Here is a 25,029-nt window from a genome sequence, read left to right as displayed (position 1 = left end):
CTCACTGCAACCCCTGCCTCTCGGGTTCAAGCGATTCTCCTGCCTCAGCCTTCCCAGTATCTGGAAGTACTGGGGTGTGCCACCATGCAGAGCTAATTTTTTTTTTATTTGTATTTTTAGTAGAGGTGGGGTTTTGCCATGTTGGCCAGGCTCATCTCGAACTCCTGAGCTCAGCCTCCCAAAGTGCTGGGATTACAGGCATGAGCCACCTTGCCCAGCCAAGGGGACTTTTGAGAAGAGACCCCATCTCCTACCAGTTAGAAATTTACTTTGGATAACTTGCTTCTCCTTTTAAAATAAATGCCTTCTGGAAAAGTTAGGCACGTTCACATTTTATTTAAAATTAGATCAATACTAGTTGAGAACCCTGTGTCCCAAATAAGTCTAGAAAATTTTTTTGAAGCTAAACCAAGTACCATATACTGTGGTAGAACATGACAATTCAAAATTATTACATTCCTTTCCCTGAAGAACTCAGAATTTTGTAGGGGAGACTGTTGCATCTGTGACTGTAACACTGAGATGAGAGGTATATTGCTGATTGACATAAGTTATTGTAGGAGTGCTTACTTTTGACTGTGGAAAGGGCGGAGGGAAGAGAGGCTTAGAGAGCTTAGGAAAGTTGTCCCAGAAAAAAAAAGACATTTGAGCCTCATCTTGAAGGATGAATTTGATAGGCAGAAAAGAGCAGTTCATACCAGGCAGAGAAAGTAGTGTGAACAAAGGCATAGAGGTATGGAGGCAGCTGTGTGAAATCGTGGGGTAGAAAAAATCTCATGTGGCTGAGGTGAAAAAATTAGCAAAGCCATGGAGCACCAGAGGATAAAGCTGAAAGGTAGGCTGAGGTTAGAGTAGGAATTTGAACTCTTATAGGTGAATTCTTCAGTGAGCTGCTGAAGAATGCAGACTAGGAGAGTGCACAGTCAGGTCTGGGGAGATAACTTTAGGGGAGATAACATTGGCCCCAGTGAAGAGGATGGCTTTGGAGATTGAAATGCTGGATTTGGGAAATGGGATAGAGCCAACTTTGCAATGATAAGAGGGATCAACTAAGGCAGTTAAAGGGGTGGGATGGATTTGTGAGGAATTTGCTGAGTTTGGAGAAGATTTAGTAGAAGAGACTTCAGGGTTAAAGAAAAGGGAGGAGTAACAGAGGAATCTAAGGTTTCAGATTTGGGCAGCTGAACCTGGGAGAAGGAAGGGCCCCTTCCTGGGAGAAGTGATTGGTTGAGGGAAAGAAAAATGAGATGAGCCTTGTATTCCTCTCCTTCCAGCACCTCTCTCTCCTCCTAAATCTCAGAGCCCATGCTTGTTGAGGGGCGGGGAGGGTTTGAGGATGTCCTTTCTGCCAGTGAGTCTGGCATAACCAGCCAGAGGGCCTAGATCCTGGGTGGGGTGTTGGGAGGTTAACACTCTGCAGCAAACCCTTAACCCTAGGCGTTTTGGTGGAGTTGGTATTTATTTGAATCCATGTGTTCTTCATTGGGAGAGAGGCAGAGACGTTGTGCAATTGTGAGTTTGAGGGTTGTTTTTTTTCTTGTGCTACACATGTGAGAGATGTGCTACACATCTCTCGAATTATGGCTAAACTTGTCCCCTATGAGTCACATCCTGAGTTGACTGGCCAGTTTTCAAGGTGCTACCTAAAATGCTGTTTGGATTTTAAGGATCACTGTTGGGACAAATCAAACATGTGTGTACTTATTCAGGCACCTGAGTTGAGAAGTTCCGTAGCATTACTTTTGGAGTTTTGATGCAGTTATGCCAGTGTTCTGAAAAACCTTGCCAGCTACACATCCTAAAGCAAAACAAAAATTTGTACATGAAACAGAACTATTAGCTACTCTAAAATTATATCACACTTAAAAGTATACATTTTCTAATAAAAATGTTATTAAACAGCATTCATTTGTGAAGGACCTCTTAAAATGTGCCAAAATAAATGTGTATGTATTGCTCAGTTATATAATAAACAGTTACTGAATGATTCTTTTTGTGTGCCCAGCAGTGATAGTGTTGAGTGGATTTCATAGGTCTCATTCTTACTCTTTTTTTTTTCTTTTTTGAGACGGAGTTTTTCGCTCTTGTCACCCAGGCTAGAGTGCAATGGCATGATCTCAGCTCGCTGCAACCTCTGCCTCCCAGGTTCAAGTGATTCTCCTGCCTCAGCCTCCCCAGGTAGCTGGGATTACAGGCGCCCATCACCACGCATGGCTAATTTTGGTATTTTTAGTAGAGATGGGTTTTCACCATGTTGGCCTGGCTGATCTCAAACTCCTGACCTCAGGTGATCCGCCTGCCTCTGCCTCCCAGAGTACTGAGATTATAGTCATAAGCCACTGCACCTGGCCTCATTCTCATTCTTATAAAAATTTTAAGCTGGAATAGACAGCACACAAGTCTCTAGTTAGGGATCACCTGTGATTTAGGGAGGAGGAAGAACATATCTTGCTATATGCCAGGTACTTTATATGTGTTCTCTTTTATCAGCCATAGGAAGTTGGTGGCATTGACCTTTTTTTTTTTTTTTAAACAGATAAAGCTGAGGAGCTGAGGTTGTGGGCAATTACAGAATTTGCTGTAGGTCACAGAGATGTGTGGGGCTATTTGACTCCAAAGTGCATGCTTTCTCTACTGTGCTGCCTTTGAAGGTTAACAGTTTACTTAGTCTTTAACCAAAATCATCTGAGAAGCTTTAACAGAATACAGATTCCTTGACCTACCCTGAGCAATTTGTTGAACTGATCTGAGATGGGGCTCAGCTAAATTAACCATTTGAATGCCATGTTTAATTGATTACAGGATGTACAGTTTTTCTACATTTGAACATCTCTGAAATCAGAACCATGTTATAATTAGTGGTGAGTCATCAGTTAATAGATAGCTTTTTTCCTTCTCAGTGGCACAAAAAATAATGATACACTTTAGATTAAATGAAATATCGTAATATAAAAAGGTGAGTCTGTAAAGGGAACTACATAGTTTGTCACCTTCCTTTCTTTTTTTTTTTTTTGAGACGGAGTCTTGCTCTGTCTCCCAGGCTGGAGTGCAGTGGCTTGATCTTGGCTCACTGCAGCCTCTGCCTTCCTGTTTCAAGCAAGTGTCGTGCCTGAGCCTCCTGAGTAGCCTGGTGTCCCCACATCTCAGCTTGGGACTTCAGGCATGCACTGCCACGCCTGGCTAATTTATGTATTATTATTATTTTTTAAGTAGAGATAGGGTTTCACCGTTTTGGCCAGGCTGGTCTCAAACTCCTGACTTCAAGTGATCCCCCCTCCAACCCCTCCTTGGCCTCCCAAAGTACTGGGATTACAGGTCTGAGCCACTGCACCTGGCCGCCACCTTTTTTTTGTGTGGATGTGTATGTGCTTGACACAGTTTTCAGAACTGTAAGATTCACGGTTGGTATTTATTATTTGCTTATGGTAATAGCTGTGTAGTAATGTTCTTGCAGTGAAACCATAAAATGAATGAGGTATTACATTAGATTAAGAGCAATAGCAAGGTTACTTTTCAGCCAAGAAGCTGCAGGCAAGGAGAAATGTCAGTGGTTCTCAACCTTTTTTTGTGAAAGCCTTAGGTCCTTTCCCTAGAAAAAGATGTGAATATCCACACATACTAAGTTTTGTATACTGTGCTAGGACCTCTTAGACTTTTGGGGCCTTTGAGGGACTGCTGATGAAAGCTTATGGGTGCAACTGAGTCTCACAAAAACTGGTATATGTTATGTTCTGTATTCCATCCCAAGATCTGACCTCCTACATGAATTTTTTTAACAAATTGTATATATTAAGATTCACTCTGTTGTAAAGTTACATAGATTTTGACAAATTCATAGTGTCTTATATCCACCACAGTATCATAGAGAGTAATTTCCACCTTTAAAAAATCCCTTGTGGGCTGGGCACAGAGGCTGATGCCTGTCATCTCAACGCTTTGGGAGGCCGAGGTGGGCAGATCACCTGAAGTTGGCAGTTTGAGACCAGCCTGACCAACATGGAGAAACCTCATCTTTACTGAAGACATGAAATTAGCTGGTGTGGTGGCGCATGCCTGTAATCCCAGCTACTTGAGAGGCTGAAGCAGGAAAATCGCTTGAACCGGTGAGGCGGAGGTTGCAGTGAGCCAAGATCACACCATTGCACTCCAGCCTGGGCAACAAAAGCAATACTCTGTCTCAAAAAAAATAATCCCCTGTGAATGGGACATTTGTATTTATAAATACGCCCTCCTTATATTTTAAATAAGGTGCTTTAAAAATACATTTATTATGGAAAATTTCAAAAATTCAAAATAAGGCATAATAATGTAATGAACCTCTATATACCCATCATCCAGCTTCAGTAATTATCAACTCATGGCCAATTCTGTTTCATCTCTACCACCGCCCCCCTACTCCACTCATTTGCCCTCATTCTCCCTATCCTCTGCTTGGAATATTTTGAAGCAAATCAAGACATAAAAATATTTCAGTATGTATATCTGAAAGAAACTCTTAAAAAATTTAAAACAACCATTATTGCACATTATTAGGAAATAAACAAGAATTTATAAATGTCAAATATCTAGACTGTTGAGCTTTTCCTGATTTGTAAATATGTAAATGTATACGTAGAGACTCTTGCCTACCACCTGGATCTACTCTTACCATCCTTGCCCCTCCCTGCACCACTTGGTTAGTTCCCTTGGTGCCCAGACTCTTTCTCACCCTAGAGTCTACATTAGATGGCACCTCTTCCTCACATTATTTCCCAGCTTTTTACATGGCTGGTACTTTCTAGATCTCAACTTAAAATGTCAATTCCCCAGAGAGGCTAGTCTTCCTAGGGCTGATCCCCAGTGCCTCTGTGCTGTCACACTGTTTTAAGCATCTGATACTTTTTGGTTGTTTCCATCTCCTCATTTAGTGAAAGTTAGTTCTGTTTGAATAGAGACTTTTTAGGTTGTTCCACTTTATATCTTTAGCACCTAAAACTACCTGACATGTAGTAGGTTTTCATTAAAAGTGGAACAGATGAGTAAACAAATGAATCATACTTACAAAAAAATTCACTATCCTGTGCCTTACTGGAGTCATCAGAAATTCTGTTGATGATTTCCCATTGCCTGCTAAGTTACTATCCAAAAGGGAAATTTGACTGAAGCTATACTTACTAATGGAAGTTTATGTATGTTAATTTATTATTTATCATTTTGCAAAGCAAATATATGTTAATTTTTTATAGCTGCTTTTCTTTTCTTTTTTTTCTTTTTGAGATAGGGTCCTACTTTGTTGCCCAGGCTGGAGTGCAGTGATATAGTTATGGCTCACTGCAGTTTGAACCTCCCAAACTCAAGTGATCCTCTTGCCTCAGCCTCTGAATAGCTGGTACTACAGGTGTGAGCTACCATACCCGACTAATTAGAATGTTTTTTTGTATAGACAAGGTGTCCCTATGCTGCCCAGAATGGTCTCAAACTTCTGGGCTCAAGGGATCCTCCCACTTTGACCTCCCAAAGTGCTGTGTTTACAGGTGTGAGCCACTGTGCCTGGCCTTGATAACGTATTTCCTTTGGAGTTGCCTAATTTGCCTCTGTCCCATTCCGCTGCTATCTCTGGGTAAGGTACCTCCCATGTCGATTTCCATAGCTCCATACCCTGCACAAGCAGACCTGTATCACTGCACCTATCATATTTTGTCTCACTTTTACTGCACGGAGGCTACTTCATGGCTTGGTGCAGAGGAGTCTCTCAATAGACTGTTGGCCCACACTACAGTTGGAGGATGTGAAGTATTCAAGAGAGATTCTGGCAAAAGCCTTTATGAAAAGCTAGGAAATACAGTTTCTAATTTTTTTTTCCTGAAATGTCTAACCTGCTATCCTATCCAGTCTATTTTCCATCTTATATATATTATAGTTTTCAGCTCTAGAAGTTTGACTAGGGTCTTTTTATGTTTTCCATGATTCTACTTAACTTTCTGACCACATTGAGTACAGTTATAATAGTTGTTTCGGTGTCCTTGTTTGTTAATTCTAACATTTGTGCCTGTTTGTGTTGATTTTGACGACATATCATGTTTACTTCCTGAAGTGGCATAGTTAGGAAAAGTTCTTAGTGCCTGCGATTCCTGGCTTTTCCTTGGGAGGAACAGGAGATTCCCTTCCATGTCTTCTTGAAGCTGATTTCTAAACCACCTATCAGGATTAAAAGGTTGAGCCTACCTGCTTTTCCTTAGGCAGAAAGAAGGCAGTCTGAAGGAAGGAGGGGAAGAAAGGGTATATTTGTGTTGTCTGCTGTTACTGATCATGCGTGTCTTCTTTTTCTGGAAAGCTTTATTGAATCCTTATATTTTTAATCCTTATATTTTCTGTGTATAACCATATACTCTCAAGATAGTTGTATCAAGACACCTAAGGTTGCAGGACAAATATATGAGGAACATGCTGAAGAATGTGGCAGAGAACTACATGAAAAATCCTGTTTAATCCACAGATCATTGTTTGAACAGCTATGGGGTTGAAGACTGACTTGCTTTTCCTATTAGGAAGGATGCCCTTGTTCTACTGTCTAATATTTGTAATTCATCATCTTATAATGTAGTTAAACATTAGGTCTCAGCTAATTTTCTAGGTATAATATGACCACAGCTAGATTTATTAGATTCTAATTAACAAACTGTTGTTTTATTGAGTTCAGCTTATTACTTTCCATAAACTAGGAGCATTTGAAATAAGAGCTCCTTATTTATTTTCCTTTTAGCATTCATTAAAGTGTGTTCAGTGGTTTAATACTTATTAAGTGATTTCGGTTTTTTCCTCTGATTAATAGCTCATATTACCACTGTCTTCAGAATCTAGAAGATTATCTTGACTAAATGAATTTTTACTTACGGTTTGACTGGCATGTGGAAACTGTGGATGATATCATAAAATAATAGTGTGTTGGCTAACACTTGGAAACCATGGATGATAACATAGAGTATTAGAATTTTGCGGCTGAAGAGGGACATTAACATCATCTGGTCTAACTTTTTTGTTTTGTAGTTGAGAAAATTGTTGCCTAGAGAGGGTGATTAAGTAACTGGTTGCCAAAGGTCATTCAGCTACCTAGTAGTGAAGCCAGGGGAGGAGAAGTAAGAACCATGAACTCTGCTTTAGTTCTCTTTCTTTCTTTATTTCTTTTTTTTTTTTTTTGAGACAGAGTCTCTCTTTATTGCCAGGCTGGAGTGCAGTGGTTTGATCCCGACTCACTGCACTTCCGTTTTTCGGCTTCGAGCAACTCTCCTGCCTCAGCCTCCTAAGTAGCTGGGACTATAGGCATGCACCACCACTCTTGGCTAATTTTTTGTGCTTTTAGTAGACACGGGGTTTCACTGTGTTGGCCAGGATGGTCTCAATCTCTTGACCTCGTGATCCACCCACCTCGGCCTCCCGAAAGTGCTGGGATAACAGGCGTAAGCCACCACATCCCGCCTGCTTTAGTTCTCTTTCTATGACATCACTTTTGTTTTCTTGCCTTAACTAATGATTCTTGACATTTTCTTTAAAGTACCATTTTCTTTAAAACCCATCTTTGATGTAGTTGGCTTTTATTGACAGCCAGCCATTCATACATCTAATATTTAAGTAGTTACAAGTAAACTAAGACCCCAACCTTGTTTGTAAGATGTGCAAGGTAATAGGAAGATAGGCATTTGAAACAGTGCCCTGAAATATGTTTTGTTAAGTGCTATAAAAGTGGCTTTTAAAATAAAGAGAGATGGTTTGCTGATTTGGCTCTAATGAACCGTATGTGTACCTTTGAGAAGCCAATAGTCAACTTTTAAAATCATTTGGAAACATTTTTTGAACTGGTAAATTATTATTAGAACTTGAGTTAGACAGGCCAGTTCATGTGGAACACAGGCCTTGAATTAAGTTTGAACTTAAAATTGTCTAGGGATAAATGAACTTTTCTTGATGAGCCTTAAGAGTTTTGCAAGAATAACTTTGGTTTTTTAGCTTTGAATTTGGGTTGTTTAAAAATAAAATTATGAAAAAATGCTATGCTTTCTAACAAGAGAGCAACATTTTTACTTTGCTGGAATTGGCAGTAGGAAATTTGTCTGGTTAATGTAACTGAACAGCTGGAGTATTTTCATCCTAAATCAGAATTTAAAAGTTTTATGCATTCTAATGACAAAATGCTACCTCTTTAGTTTGTGGCTATTCATTCTTGTTCTTGTCTGCCTTCCAGCAGAGCCCCTTTTTCTCTTGGCATCCTTGTCAGAGATTAATCAGCCTAAAATATATAACTTTATTTCTGGACTCTCAGTTCTATACCATTGGTCTGCATATCTGTCATTATGCCAGTACTACACTGTTTTGATTAAAGTAGCTTCGTGGTGAGCTTTGAAACCAGGAAGTGTGAGTCCTCCAACTATGTTCTTTTTAAAATTTGTTTTGGCTGTTTTTGGCTGCTTACAATTCCATATTAATTTGAGGATCTGCTCTTTCTCTTGTGCAAAAATAGGGGTTAGAATTTTGATAGGGATCCTCTGTAAATCACTTTGGGTAGTATTGCTATACTAACAATATTAAGTCTTTCAGTTCATGAACATGGGGTGTTTTTCCATTTATTTAGGTCTTTAATTCTTTCAGCAATGTTTTGTAGTTTTCAGTGTACAGTTATTCCTAAGTATTTTATTCTTTTGGATGCTATTGTAAATGGAATTGTTTTCTAATTTCCTTTTTGGATTGTTCATTGAGGGACCAGCTCTTACTATGGATTATACCTCTACGTTCCTACTTTGATTGTTTTGCCCCAGGACAGTGTCTCAGCATTCTCTTCTCTTTTGATTTCTATGGTCTTTACTTATACAACCTTTGACTCATTAGGATTGTTGGGGTCACCAGACCTCTACAAAATGATCCTCAATGACTTTATTTCTCTGACTCTGATTTTTATTTATTCTTTCCCTTTATCCCAAAGGGATATTAGAACCTAACCTGACTTTTTTTTCCTTTGACCATACTGGTGTCCCAGTTCCCAGTTTTCTCTTTTTTCCAAATAAGGCACTCATTGGAATGACCACTTTAGAACTGATCTGTCCCAGCCCTTGGAATTTCATAGCTGTGGCTCCCCAACTTTCCTTCATAGTCACTCCCTTCTGCTGGAACCAGGCTCTGTTTTCTAGTCTCATAAAGAGTTACCCTACTCCTGGCTTGCTGCAGAACTGGCTCATTAAAGCATTACTGAATAAATGTTTCCGTCACTGCCTCTCTGTTTTTCACTACTCACTTAACCTCTGTGACGCCTAACACTCCCTGACGGTAAGTAATAACCTCTGCTGTCTACTATCCCTGCTTTCAGACTGCATTTGATTGCTGTTGTCATATTTGAAACACTAGTCATTAATAGTAATTAGAAACAAGTAGGTTATATAGCCCCTATCTTTGTGTCTTTTACTTTTTCTTTAAAATTTTTTTAAAGCATATGATGGGGAAGGAAAGAAAAAGGAGTTTAAATTAAGAGATATAAAGTATGATATTCTCTATAGAGTTCATCTTTTTAAAAAACATTTGTTTAAAATTCTTTTATTCCGTTAATTTTATTTCCTGGTTATTAGGGTAAAATATACTCATTATAGACTATTTGGAAAATACACAAGAAAAGATATAGACTGGAAAATATACTCATTATAGACTATTTGGAAAATATACAAGAAAAGATATAGACTGGAAAATATACTCATTATAGACTATTTGGAAAATATTCGTAAAGAGGAAGAAAAATGCCATATATTATTTAACCATGCATTGACAATTTTTGGTAGATGTATTTTCAAGTTCTTGTTTTTTCTTTATGTAGTTGAAACCGTTTGTGATGGTTAAGAATATAGGTAACTCTTTGAGATAGATGGTACTTAAAAATGTGTATGTTAAGTTTTACCTTACCCCCTGCTTTCTTCCCATTGCCCAGTGGTCGTATTGTGACCTATACGTTTTCTCCTTTAAGAAACTGATTGTGCTTTTCCTTATAACTGATCACATTTTGTACATATCTTACAGATGATTTGAAATAAGTCGCGTTTCCTATAGAGTACCATCTTGATGTATGTATTAATTATGGCTATACCTATAAACTATATCTTTTATGTTGTTATAAAACAATTCCCTATCTTCCCTATCCCCTATTAAAAACAAAAGTTTTTTAAGTCTCTCAGTGTGTTTTAGAGAAACTTTTTAGGAAGAATACGTAATTGAGGTATTTCCTGAGGCCTTCTGAGTATCTATTTTTGCATTTGATGAGTCTTTGTCTGGAAATAGAATTCCTTGCCTGCTGCTTCTTCTCCTGAAAATTATAGCTTTGTTCCATTCCCTGTTGTCTTCAGAGTTTTCCATGTTATTCTCATTCAGATAGCAGGGGTAATCCAATTTTATTTCAGTCTCATTGTCAAATGTTGCATGTGGCAATTCTTTCCAAGCTTTGGTCTTATCTTTTGGTCTCTCTCTTCAGTTTAGAGTACTTTGCCAAATTTTGTTGTTTGGTTTAACTGGGTATTTTAAGGGAAAGTTGGAGGAAGCTGTTTTAGTCATTAATAATTTATCATTACTGGTAATAACATTGGTATACCAAAGATAATGTCTTTACAAATGTGATTTTTTTAATTGAATTTTATTTTTTGAGGGCCTTTTCTCTAGCTCTTATTCACCCTCATGGATTATTTTAGACAGTAGTTTGTTGCATTTTTGTATTAATGAATTGTTGCAGCTGTATGCATATTTCTTTAAACACGTTTTTGAAGACTTTTATTGTTTTTCCTGTTTAACTTTCATAGAAAATTTAAGAGAAGAAAAAGAATAAGAGCATATAATAAAAATCACCCATAATCCCCCATTTATATTCAACTACTATTAACATATTTTGCTATTTTCTTTTTTTTTTAAAGTGGACACACAGAAGATGCCTATGAACATATATTTAACTTAGGTATGGATGTTTATTGAATACCTATTACATGCATGAACTATTCTAGGTGCTAGTATACAGTTTGTATGTTGTAATTTTTATTTACTGTTACATTCTAAGCAAAACCCATTATACTACATTATTTATAACAGCTTTGTTCATGGCTTCATAGTCTTTTTTCAGTGTTTTTTAGTCACTTATTTAGTCATTAAAACCTGTCTTCGAAGGGGAAGCCCAGTATGTTAGATAGTTGAACAGGGAGTAGTTTAGTTGAAAGGATATTATGACTTGGGGTATAACCTCTCTCCTCCAAAGAAAGATAAACTGTTAGAAACTGTTGTTCTCTCTTGTGGATGTATTACAGTTTATTAATCATTGCTCTGTTGCTGGTAGTTTATGTTATTTCTTTTCTTCAATTTTTGTTTTGATTAATAAATTTGTACATAAAATTTGTGTCTGTTTTGTTTCCTTAAGATGGATTTTTAGTAATGGAATTACTGGGTTAAAGAGTGTAAATATTTATAAAACTTTATATAGTGTCACAAATTACTTGTCATACCCTGCATAACACTCAGTATTATTTTTAAGTAATATAAACATTTCTGTTATAACATCAAATGCATTCCATAAAAACCCTTCAAGTTTACCTATTCACTAAAAATAACAGGATTTTTGTGAAAAATAAGGTTAAGGGCAAACCACTCAAGACCTCTGCAATTTTCAAAGCAGAGTACTAACAAAAGCATAATTGGTACCTTATGAGATAACTTGGGCAGCCCAGTCAAACCACTTAGCATGGCTCATGTTGCCTCAGAAGAGAGTTAAAGATATTAACATATAAGGTGTGGTCTTGAGACTGTACAGATAAAAGTCATTTTCTAAGCCAATGTGGTTGCCATAAAGGTGGGCACCACAGGAAGTACAGCTTGCTGTGCAAAGGATGGGAATGCTCCTTTGAGCCGGGAGTCCTGAGTACAGTGCTCATTTTAAATATTCTTGAAATAGAGCTGAGAGGGCTCCTGCTTGACAGCAGCAAAGCTCAATGAGAGTCTTTTTCTTTCTCACTGAAAGTTATAATTCTATTCCTGCTATTCCAGATCCCCTTGCTTAGGAAAATTAATATGCAAACCCACTTCTTTGTTATATTGGAGTGGTCTTATTTACAAACCACTTAAAAGCTGGTGTTATAGAAACATGTCTCATGATATAACAGACTGTATAATTTGATGTGTGAAAATTTGAATAGAATTTTAATGGTTTCTTTCAAACCTTTTCAAACTGGAAATAACTACCTTAGCTAATAAAGAATGGAATGTCTATTTCAAAACAAGTGTTTTCAAAACCTGTAGTCAGAAAACAGCAACTGTGTTTAATGACTATATTGCAATTTCAACACTTCAGTCTATGGTAGTGAATTTCAAATTTATAATTTATTTTGGTGGTCATAAGGTGTTCATAGAGATTTGGATCACAGGGCTTTAAATTGTCAGCAGCTTATAAATATTTGTTGAGGGTAGAAGCATCATTTTGTAGTGAGTCATTTGTGGCAATGGCTTAATTTAGGATTACGCAGCATTCAATTATAGCACCAGAGAGGACAGGAAGTAGAGGAGTGAGTTCAAGATTGGGTGTTTTTTTTTCCTGAGCAGATTGTGTATATCTGACGTAGGCCGTGGTGGGAGAAAGTGGAGGTTACTGGTAAGAAAGTAACTGAAGTAATTGAGGTTGAGGCCTGTAAGAAGAAATTGAAGGAAATAGTTGGTACAATAGAATGGGAGAAACAAGGGGATTGTAAATACTGGAGGCAGAATGACCCTGGGATCAGCTGTTGTATTGTAAAGGAAGGAGATGAAGAGCTACTAGTTGAGATACTGTAGTTCAGGATTTTAGAGGTAGAGAAATTTGCATATTGCTGCAGTCTATAGAAATGAGTTTCTTTGGTATGGATGAAGATTGTTGGAGTTGAGGAATAAAAGAGACATCGAAGGGCAGGTTGAGAGTGGGCAGTCTCAAGGACATTGGGAGTCTTCGCTAATGAGACATAGAAGAGGGATGTATAGAACTTTTGTAAACTGTTCAGTGAATAAAGTAGCTGACATACTGGGAAGGATAGAGGGTGGCATAGTTTGATGGCATCATTCTAAAGAAACAGAACTTTTGATAAGGATGCTCAAGCAGTCATCTGAAGTTGCCATGGCGATCCAGGGTCGTGCCCACTGAGGGTAAGAGAATGGGCCCGTTGGGCCCCACAGGGCCAGGGGAAAATTGTACTTCAGAAGAATAAGGAAGTAGTTGGTGAAGTCAGAGTCGTATTAGCAGGTGACAGTATAGAAGCAGATCGTCAAAGGGGGATAAGGGGCGGACAGCCAGGTGCTAAGTCTGCCAGCACAAGTTGAGGTCTAACTAGGTTTTAGAAGCCTGAGAAAGTTGGCTGACTGTAATCTTTGCTCTACCTTCAGTTGAAATGTCGTGAAACTGCTCTCTGATATGTTCAAAGAGAATGTTCTCTACTTAGGAGCCACGGTTTCTGTTGAAGTTGGTAGTTTCTGTTTGGGCTGATAAAACTAGAGAGACCTTGAGCAATTTTGGGAGAACAGATGTTCCCAGGAGGTTGGGAAGGAATTGGCTATGTTCCCCAGTCTCCTTGAGAAATAAGATAAAATTTCTAGTAGGACAAAACCACAAATTATCAAATGACTGCATGTATGACTTGAGGATGTGCCTGCCCTTTTTTTTTTGGTCTGGCTGCTTATAGGTCCTTTTTGTCTGTTCTGTTTCGTTTTGTTATTTTTTGAGATGGAATCTCACCTGTCACCAAGCTGGAGTGCAGTGGTGCAATCTCGGCTCACTGCAACCTCTGCCCCCCAGGTTCACGTGATTCTCCTGCCTCAGCCTTTTGAGTAGGTGGGACTACAGGCGCGCGCTGCCATGCCCAGATAATTTTTATAATTTTAGTGGAGACGGGGTTTCACTATGTTAGCTAGGATGGTCTCGATCTCTTGACCTCGTGATCTGGCTGCCTCTGACTCCCAGATTGCTGGGATTACAGGTGTGAGCCACCACTCTCAGCCTTTCAGGTCCTTTTTATCTAGCTTAACATGGAGTTGAATTTACAGAACTCTTAGATGCTCTTGATACTTTGAACTGTGTCTGAAAAACTTAAATACTTAAACATTGTTTTTTGTTATTACCAATAATCACAATAAATTGTTGTATATTAGGAACAGAGTTCTTTATTTTCCTGTGAAAGGTGTTTTGAAGTTTATATATGGAAGTTGGTGATCATTTAAGATTAACTTTTTCTAAAACTTTTTATGTTAGTACAAGTAGTAAGCTATGATTTTGAAGGCTTCCTGAGATAAGCAAGGAGAGGTAAAAACTGTTGAGTGTCAATTCCTTTTTTCCATCTTTTAAAAAATTTAGGTTAACTACATGTAATGAAATACACAGATTTTAAATGTTCAGTTGGTTGAGTTTTGAGAAATGCATACACCTATGTAACTACCACTCCAACCAAGATATAGAACATTTCCATCACCCCAGAAATTCCCTGGTGCCCCTTTGTAATCAGTTCACCAGTCTCCCTTCCACTCCCCTTTCCAAGGTAACCACTGATCTGATTTCTATCACCATAAATGACTTTTGCCTATTCTAGAACTTTATATAGATGGAAATACTAGTATATATTCTCTTGTGTAGTTTCTTCACTCATACAGTCTGTGAAATTCATCCCCATTGTTACAAAGTCTCTTATTTTCATTACAATTAGTATTCCATTTATATACATGCCACAGTTGGTTATCCATTCATCTGTTGAATGACGTTTGTGTTGTTTCCAGTTCTGGCTATTGTGGGTAAAAGGGATATGAACATGACCAGGTGTGGTGGCTCACACCTGTATTCCCAGCACTTTGGGAGACCAAGGTGGGTGGATCACTTGAAGTCAGGAAACCAGCCTGGCCATCATGGTGAAACCCCGTTTCTACTAAAAATATAAAAATTAGACAGGTGTGGTGATGTGTGCTTGTAATCTCAGCTATTCAGGAGGCTGAAGCAGGAGAATCACTTGAACCTGGGAGGTAGAGGTTGCAGTGAGCTGAGATGGTGCCTGGGCAACAGAGTGAGACTCTGTCTCAAAAATAAAAAAGGTGATGGGGAGGGATATGAATATTTGTGCATAAGTCTTTTTGTGGACATATGTTTTCTTTTGGATGATGACCCAGAAGTGGAATTCCTGGATCATAGAATAGGTATATGTTTAACTTTGCAAGACACTGTGTTTTCCAAAGTAGTTGAATGTTTTTATACGCTTAGCAATGTATAGACGTTGTATAATAGTTACTCCACCTCCTTGCCAATATTTAATGTTAGTTATTCTCTTGGGTGCCAATGGCTGTCATTGTGGTGTTCATTTATATTTCTCTGATAACTAAGGATGTTTACATATGTCTATTGGCTATGTATATAATTATGAAATATCTGCTCACATCTTTTGTCCATTTTATTTAGTTTGGTTTAAAAAATTTTTAGTTCTTTATTTTAGAAACAAATCATTAAAAAAATTAACCAACACCTCTCGCTTTTCCCCAGACAAATTCTTTCTTAGACATACATGTTGGGAATATTTTCTCCCAGTTTGTGACATTGATTTCATTTTCTTAACAATGTCTTTTGAGGGACAGAAGTTTGAAATTTTGATGAAAACCATTTTTTCAGTTTTTTCTCGTTGTTTTACGTTCTGTGTCACCTGTCCAGGAAATCTTTGCTTACCGCAGGTTGTGAAGATTTTCTCTCCTGTTTCTATCCTGTTTTTTTTTTTTCTTCTTTTTCACTCTGAGGGAGAGCAAGGGAGAGAGGGATGGACAGACAGAAAGGAGGGAGGGGGGGAGAGAGAGAGAGAGAAGGTGATAGAGTGTGAGGTGGAGGGGGGAGAAGAAAAAGAGAGAGGGAGGAGAGAGGGCGAGGGAGCCAGGAGCAAGAGCGGCAGAGCCCCAGAGCCCCAGAGAGGGAGCGCTCCGCTCTGGCAGACAGGGCCTCTTCTATCCTACATTTTCTTTTAGAAGCTTTATGGTTTTGGCTTTTAAATTTAGGTTTATATCCCAAATTGGGTTGTATATGATATGTAAGATAGGAGTCAAGTTTTATTTAATTTTTTACTTAACAACCCTAGGAAGAGTTTTTTAACATTTATTAAATTTTTATTTAATTTTATATACACATTATAATTGTACATATTTATAGGGTTTATTTGGTGTTTTGGTACATATCTCTGCTGTATAATGATCCAAGAAAGGTAGTTAGTATATTCATCACCTCATACATTTGTCATCTCTTTGTGTTAATAACTTTGAAAAGCCTCTCTTCTAGCTATTTTGTGATATACAGTATTTTACTGTTAACTAGTCACCCTGCCGTGTGTTAGAACATCAGAATTTATTCCTCTTACCTAACTAAGTTTGTACCCACTGACCAACTTTTCCCCATCCTCCACTTTCCCCTCCCCTCCTCAGTCTCTGGTAGTCATTGCTCTACTCCTATGATACACTTTTTTTTTTTAAGATTCCATATATGAGTGATATCATGCGGTATTTGTCTTTCTGTGTCTGGCTTATTTCACTTAACATGATGTCTTCCAGGTTCATTCATGTTGTAGCAAATGACAGAATGTCCATTTTTTTTAAAGGTTGAATAATATTACATTGTGTACATTTACCATATTTTCCTTATTCATTCCTTGTTGGACAATTAGGTTAATTTCATATCTTGGCTATTGTAAATAGTGCTGCAATAAACATGGGAATGCAAATACCTCTTTGACATACTGATTTCATTTTCTTTGGATATGTAACCACTAGTGTGATAGCTGGATCATATGGTAGTTCTTTTTTTTTACCCCCCTACACACAGGGTCTTGTTCTGTCTTCTAGGTTGGAGTACAGTGACATGATCATAGCTCACTGCCACCCCGAACTCCTGGGCTCAAGCCAACCTCCCATCTCAGCCACCTGAGTAGTGAGGAATGCAGGCATACACCACCATGCTTGGCTAATTGTAAACATTTTTTGTATAGACAGTGTCTTGCTATGTGGCCCAGACTAATCTCACACTACTGGTCTTACATGATCCTCTGATCCCGGCCTCCTACACGCTGGGATTACTGGCGTGAACTGCTGTACCTGGCCTTACTTTTAATTTTTTAAAGAACCTCCAAAGTTTTTTTCATAATAGTGTACTACTTTACAATCCCACCAGCAGTATAATAGCAATCCTAACTGGAATGAGGTGATATCTCCTTGTGGTTTTAATTGTCATTTTAAGGTTTATTTTTTTCCGTACATTTATGCATCCAGTTGCTTTAGCATCACTTGTTGAAAATACTTCAGTTGAATTGCCTTGGTTCCTCTTCAATGCATTTTCATTTTCAAGATTATTGTTGGCATTTAAATTTCATGATTATTTTTTCAAAAAAGCGATTGATATTTTGATTAAGATTACTTTGAATCTGCAGATCAATATGATAGACTTGACATCTTAATAGTATTGAGTGGTACCTAAGAGAATGGTACAGTGTCTCTCTCCACTTTTTAAATTCTCTAATTTTTCATAGCCATGTTTTATAGTTTTCAGTGTAGAGATCTTACATAGCTTTAGTTAGAGTTATGCCTAGGTCCCCTGGTGTTTTGTTAATGTTATAGTATTGATTTTTAAGTTTTATTTTCTAGTTGTTGCTAATATAGAAATACAACTGATTTTAAAATATTGGCTTTGTATTTTGAGACCTTGCTAAATTCACTGGTTGGTTTTAGTAGTATTTTCGCAGATTTCATAGTGTTTTCTATACATACAATTATGTCATTTTGAACAATGACAGTTTTACTTCATCCTTATGCTTTTTATGTCTTAATACATTGGCTAGGACTTCCAGTCCAAGGTTGAATAGAAGTTGTGGAAGTGGACATCTTTGTCTTGTTTCTGATCTTAAGAATAAGGATTTAATAATTCATCATTGAGTATGATATTAGCCGTAGGGTTTTTTTTAATGTTCTTTACCAAACTGAGAAAGTTTCTCTCTGTTCCTAGTTTGTTGACAGTTTTTGTCATTAATAGGCTTTGAATTTTGTAAAATGCTTTTTCTGTATCTATTGAAATGATACAGGTTTTCGTTTTGTTAATGTGGTAAGTTATACTGATTTTTAAAAGGTTAACCTTTCATATATACTTGGCCATGATGTGTTAATCCTTTTATATATTCTTGTATTGAATTTGCTAATATTTTGTGGAGAATGTTTGTGTCTATGTTCATGAGGGATGCTGTTCTGTAATTTTCTTTTCTCATAATGTTTTAGTAAGGTTTTTGTGTCAATATAATGCGGCTGGCCTCATCAAATGAGTTAGGAAGTGTTCTCTTTGACTGTTTTTGGATAGAGTTTATGTAAGATTGGTGTTGTGTTTTCCTTAAATGTTTGATAGAATTCACTAATGAAGCCATCTGGACCTGGAGCTTTCTTTTGGGATAGGTTTTTAATTGTTTGAAATTTTTATTTCTTTTAGTTTGGTAAATTATGTTTTTCAGGGGTTTTTCTGTTTCATCTAATTTGTCGATTTTATTGTCATAAAGTTGTTTATAATCTTTTTATCTTTTTAACATCTTTAGGATTTGTAGTAATATTTTCTCTTCATTCCTAGTACTAGTAATTTGTGTTTAGTGTTTTTTCTCTTTTTTCCTTGGGCAGTCTTGTGAAGGGTTTAACTATTTTATTAATTTTTTCAAATAATACTCTTTTGGCTTCATCCTTATAATTAAAATCTTCATAATATGGTATTTGATCAGGGAAGGTAGCCTGTATGATTTTGGTTTGAATCTGTTTTTGTATTAAAAAATTTTTTTTAAATGCATGTGGTCTAATTCATGATTAATCCCCTCTCACTTTTTCATGTCCCATAATTTTATGTTCAAATCATCTATGTCCACACTAAATTTGTATCTGTTTTGATCTCTTTATTTTTCAAAGAGAGAGGGTCTTACTGTGTTACACAGACTAGGGTACAGTGGTGTGATCATAGCTCACAATAACCTCAAATTCCTGAGCTCAAGCCATCCTCACTCCTCATCCTCCTGAGTAATTCATACTACAGTTGTGCCGCACCACTTCCAGCTAATTTAAAAAAAAGTTTTTTGTAGGGATAAGTTGTTGCCGTGTTGCCCAGGCTGGTCTCAAACTCCTAGCCTTAGGTGATCCTCCCGCCTCGGCCTCCCAGAGAGTTGGGATTACAGGTGTAACACCATATCCAACTTTTTTGATCTTTTGATTTCTGAGAGGATGTTAGTTTCCAGTTGTGATTGTGGATTTGTGTATTTCTTTTTGCCTTTTTGTCCTGTTGGATTTTGCTTTCTATATTTGAAGCCCTTTTTTCAGTTGTATTACTGTATCTTCTTGTGGTTTTTATGAATGTGACCTCCTCATTTGTTAATTTTATCTTCATACATTTACTAGTATGAAATTTTTACCTTGAGTTCTAGTTTGTCTCATGTCAATACTGTCTCATTTACTTTTTCTTCTTTTTATTTACCTCATATATATTTCTAAGTAAACATCACCTATCTAGACTAGAGTAAGACTAAGACTTAAGAAAAAAGGCAAATTTAAATTATTTACAATTTCTCCTTTAACCTTTTTCTCTAACACCACCAGTCCCCCTTTCCTGGATGTTTACTAACACTTCCTGTCCTGCCAGCAAGGGAGAGCCTTTTGCAGAAGGGTCTACATTTCTCTCTCTGCTTTCAGTATCCTTTGTAGGATAAATAAAAGCAGTGCTACCCAGCTAGTGCAGCAGCTTTCCCCTATGTAGCATGCCTTAAATTTCATTTCTGAATTAATGATTTTATTACATCTAGTTTGGAAATGAGAAAACTAATTTTATAGGATAAATACCTGTAGCAGAGTGATTTGTTTCTAGGTCTGTATTCTTAGGAGGTGTGAGATTCACATCTTGACCTCTCTGCATACTATGAGATTTCAGACCCCATAGTCAGGCTCAGTAAAGGTGAAATTTGGATTTTGGCTGGTCTCTACAGTATATTTCCCCCTCTAACTTGTGGACTATGTATGTCTTGTGTACTACAGGGACACCTGGATAGAACTTTAAATAACAGTAAATCAATTCAAGAAAAAGTTACTCCCTGCTTTTAGTCTTTCAGTTCCTTGGATGATCATGGAGAAATACTCTGTGATTTTTTTTTTTTTTAATGTTTCTCAAACACTTGATTATACCTCCCTCCTCCCTTCTTGTAAACAGTGAGCTAGGCTCAAGCTCACTGCCTTCTTGGTAGGAACCAGACTTGAGCTAGAGTTTAGTACATTTGTTTTGTTTTTGTTTTTTTGGTAACTTTTTTTTTTTAAACAGTATCTGTTGATTTACCACTGAAAAGTAGTGATTAAAGTTTGCCTTAAAAATTTTTACTTTAACAAAATAAATTAGTTTTAAAGAAAAATATTAGATACAGGTGGGATAAAAGGGTGTGACAAAATTGAGAGCATGATGCATATTGGAGATTGTGTACGCCCTGGTTGAGAAGGTGGTCTGTTAATGAGTGAAACGGGAGTCGCTTCTCCGGCATTCCAGGCATTTCATTTATTTTTGTTTTGTCTGTAGTACTAACCTCTTGGTTAACAAGTGTTTATGTTTTGTGCAGATAGCTGTGTCCTGCAGATGCCATGAAAAACGTGGTTTTCATTTTGTAGTCTTGGTAGGGAAGACAGCATGTGCCTGCAAGGCACCTGGTGCGAGGGTATACCATGGTAAATGCTATCAGAACAGCAAGGACCTTGTGTTGTCAGAGGAAGCAGAGGTCATCTCTGGCTGGGGCTTGAGGCTTGGTTCGGGCTTATGTTTTAATCTGAGGTGCCTTTTTCCCTTTCATTTTGAATCTCCCTTCCTAAGTCCACATAAGTTTTTTGGGAAAAGGGGCATTTCTTTATAGCTATTACTCTAAGAAGCACTGTGTCCAGAAGAAAGAGCATCACACTGGCCGTCAGAAGACAGTGGCTGCCAGAGTTCTGGTTCTAGCACACCTGTTTTTATCTGGATAACTGCTTAATTGTTTCAAGTCCCAATTTCTTCATCTTTCTTGGTAATAATAAAACGCTGTGTCTTCCTTATTTCATAAGGCGGTCTATATAAGGGCCATTTGTGATGTTCATTTGCTTATCAATATTATCTTCACTATATTATTTGTATTTGAAGTACTGGGATGATTTTCAGGGTATTTTAAGTGTTTAATTATTTTTTTCCTATTTTTTTCCTAGGTCTTGATGCAGAACTTTATTATGTGAGAAATGACCTTATTAGTCACTACGCTCTATCCTTTAATCTGTTAGTACCCAGTGAGACAAATTTCCTGCACTTCACCTGGCATGCAAAGTCCAAGGTAAGAGAGTGGCTAACTACGGTCATCATGACAGGGTCACCCAGCCACAGAGGCAGGGGCTGTGTTTGGGGACTGGGCTGCCTGTACCAAAGGGTCCGTGGGTGATATAATAGTACTGAGTTTTTTCAGATTTGTATTTCAAATCTTTGGCCTATTCCTCTAAAATTTCTCAAATCTTTTAAAACGAAGGTGGCTGTCATTTAAGTGATTAGCATATGACACCACACTTACATCCTTTTAGGCTCTGCAAACAAAGATCTAGACCTAACTTAAAAAGGGTACAGTTGGACCCAATAATGACCAGGCTTCTGGGTGGAACGTTATGGGTAGGGGTGGGGATTGGTGAGGTAGGTCTTTTAGACGTGTTTGACAGAGTGGATACAGTTCTCCCACTCATGGAGAAACGGTGTAAGAAAGGTACAGCAGATGTAGCCCCCCATGTGTCCTGTACTGAGGCTTCTTTAACCACAAGGGGCTAAACCCAAGTACTTGAGAATCTCTTGCCTGGGTTACCTGTTGTTGAATTCTTCACATTTCCTGTGACTGCCTGGGTCCCTCAAACATGGTAAGTTTTCTCCTAGGTCAGAGAGTCAGAAGGTGAGTGTGGAGCTGCCTCCTGTACCCAACCAACTTCAGTTTCTTTTATCAGCTTTATATATAGGCTTTTGAATAATATTTTATTTAGGAAATAAAAATAGTCTTGCTACTAAAAAATAAGAATACCTATTGTAGAGTTTTAAAAAAATTATATAGTGTCTGTCATTATATGTGCTGCAAGTTTTTCAAATTGGCCACTTTAATATAGTTTTTTTTTTCAATCTTCATTTTTTTCTACTTAGAAAACAACAATGATTATTGGGAAGATTCAAATATTACAGAAATGTTTTAAGAACTGTAAGACTCCGTAGTTCTGTACTAAGAAGTAATTGTTTATAGTTTTTGGTATAACTTCTTCAAGGCCTCCTTTTTTCCCTCTTTAAACAAAAAGGGATTGTTAGACATGTATGTTGTACAGTACTTTTTCCCCTACCGAATAACTTATCTGGGCATCTTTCTATTTCTCTTTCACTCATTCTCTTTAGTGGTTTTATAATGTGATACTGTATGGATGTATGATGCATTGCTATCTGTAAATTACCTCATTAATGGGACACATGGATTTTTAATAGCATTTTATTATTTCAAACAAGGCTTCCCTTCACTGTTACACAGAGTTTTCCTCATTTCATTTTGTAGGCAAAATCCAGGTAATGAGATGATGCAAACAATTGGTAGTTCATCTTTTATTGATGTTTCTACCGTTGCTATTTCTTTTATTTAAAATTTTTTCAACCTTTGCTTTTGATGACTACAGAAACAGAGAAGAAAATGTGTTAACGTGTGTCCCTGTGTGTGTATATGTATATATATATGTGTGCATGTATATAAATATGTTAAGAACATCTTTGTTCCGAAGTTTTTGTGCACTTGTGGCCTTATTTCTGAATAGTAAATTAGCGCTAAGAAGTAAAATGACTAGGCCAAAGTGTGTGCATGTTTAAAACTTTGATAGATACTGCCAAATATACCAATGAATAAGAGTGCTTATTTTTGATCTTCATTTCTGAATACCAACATTTTAAGTCTACTTGTTTCCCTTCCTTTCTTCCTCTCCTTCCCCCTCTCCATATGTCAGTGTGTATTTTCTAAAAAAAGGGCATTCTTTTTATAACCAAAGTACAATAATCAAAACCAGGAAATTTGTCATTATTATCATGTTATTATCTAATCCACAGTAGTCACATTTTATCAATTATCCCAATAATGTTCTTCATAGCTAATTTTTTGCTAGTTGATGTCTCTTAGTTCCCTGTGAGTCTGGAACAGTTCCATAGCCTTTCTTTGTGTTTTTTGATCTTAACATTCTTGAAACATACAGGCCAGTTGTTTTGTAGAATGCCCCTCAGTTTGCATTGTCTGAGGTTTCCTCATGATTAGATTCAGGAGTATCTCTTTGGCAGCGATGCCACAAAGGTGCTGTTCTTCCCAGTCCACAAGATGCCATTTTGTCCCATGACTGGTGGTGGTCACTCCAAACACTCTCTTCACCAGATTTTTCCCCTGTCACGTTTTTCCCTTTATAATTAGTGAATAATTTGTGGAGAGAGAATTTGAAACTAACTTAAAAAGAACCTCTCATTCCTCATCACCCTTTCAACCACTAATTTTTGCATCTGTTTTTGGAACTAGTTTGATTTTCCGGCCAGTGCTGTGGTGAGGGTAGTATGTTTCCTCTCACTAGAAGAGGTCAGACCTATACTGGATAACCATTTGATAAGGCCGTTATAGAAGGAATTCGAGTATTTGTGGAGTGGTAGTTACTGAATTTTAAGTTCCTTTGCAACTCTGAAGTCCAGTGTTTCTGTGAGCATCTTTCAGGAAGAGAAGCCTCTTATATTCTTCAAAACATTGATAGCTAATTCTTTGTTACTATTCTTACCTTTGATGTTGATACATATAAGAACAAATAATACATGTATTTCAAAATAGTGAAAGATTTATTAGAGAATTCTGTTCTAGGTACTTCTATTGACTTTGAACAGAGTGTGAATATTTCTGGGTACACTTAGGAGAAAAGAAGACTGATATATCACGAGAAGGTTTCCTGGGCAAGTATATGGGTAGTGATTTGTGAGTACAAAGGCAATGTGGGAAATGTAGCAGTCAGGACTGAAGAAAATAAAACCTTCTTTTACTGATTCCTTTAAAACAGTTAGTATACACTGTTTGTTATTTGAAGGGAGTTCAGGGCCCTGACATTGCTGGCAATGGGTGTCTGAGTCTTAGGAGCCTGTTCCAGGAGGAAGTTGGAGTGGGAGAGAGCAGGTAGGAGGGGCTCAGGTGAATATATATGTTTAAAGGGGAAGCAGTGTTAGCATCGTGGATTTTGGTTCAGGAGAAGCCTTGGTATAGCTATAATTGTACTCCCATATCATTCACATTATTTTATAGAGCATAATTTCTAAGTTACTTCATTGGCAGGTATAAATGTTATCATTAGTGTACATTTGGGCTGATACTGCTGATATGATATTCTTGGTGAGGCAGCAGTTTCCTGATTTTTTGGAGGATATGACCATTTATTTACATGTCCAGGCCAGAAATGTAGAAGGGATCCTAGTTTTCTTCTACACTTTCTAAATCTAGTTGATTCTCTCTAATAATATTTATCTTAAATTCGTTTCCTACCTCTCTTGTGACTCAACACCTCATCCTTAGTTTGGGCCTTCATTGTTTCTTCCTGGATTCGTTGTGGTCTTCCGGCTGGTCTCCTTTCCTCTGGACTGACCTTTTGTTGCACTGTCCACAAAGCCACCCTAGGCTTCTCTGTTGCTATCAGAATAAAGCTCTTGATTTCCTAGGAGGCCTTTATCATCTGGTCTCGACCTTTCTTTTCTGCCTCCTATCTAGCCAGTCATTTAGTGCCATTTTTGTCTGTCTTGGAATCTCTTGAATGCCCTGTGATCTGTCACAGTGCTGCTGTTTGCTACAAATGCCCTTTCTTCATTCTGTACCTGATTAACTCCTGTTTACCTCATAAAACTGTGACCTGGTGTCACCTCTCCTCCAGCTGTGTCAGGTGCGCTTTTCTGTCTGTGCAGTGACCTTCTCTCTCATAGCCCTAGTT

The 25,029-nt window shown here is 37.5% G+C and overlaps 1 protein-coding gene across 4 annotated transcripts in view; it reads left to right on the top strand.

Annotated features, from left to right (window-relative positions):
* The window catches only part of RYK (receptor like tyrosine kinase), a 137,266-nt gene that overhangs the window by 57,114 nt on the left and 55,123 nt on the right, over positions 1-25,029 (top strand). For all 4 annotated transcript variants that reach the window (XM_064378708.1, XM_064378707.1, XM_064378706.1 and 1 more), the window contains one exon: positions 21,241-21,362. In XM_064378708.1, the coding sequence (XP_064234778.1) occupies positions 21,241-21,362 (122 nt within the window). The remainder of the gene's footprint in view (positions 1-21,240; positions 21,363-25,029) is intronic.

The sequence above is a fragment of the Aotus nancymaae genome, unplaced genomic scaffold (assembly GCF_030222135.1).
Source record: "Aotus nancymaae isolate 86718 unplaced genomic scaffold, 86718_ANA_hifiasm-v0.15.2.pri h1tg000019l, whole genome shotgun sequence".
NCBI classification, from domain to species: Eukaryota; Metazoa; Chordata; class Mammalia; order Primates; family Aotidae; genus Aotus; species Aotus nancymaae.
This window is presented reverse-complemented; position numbering and strand designations above follow the sequence as displayed.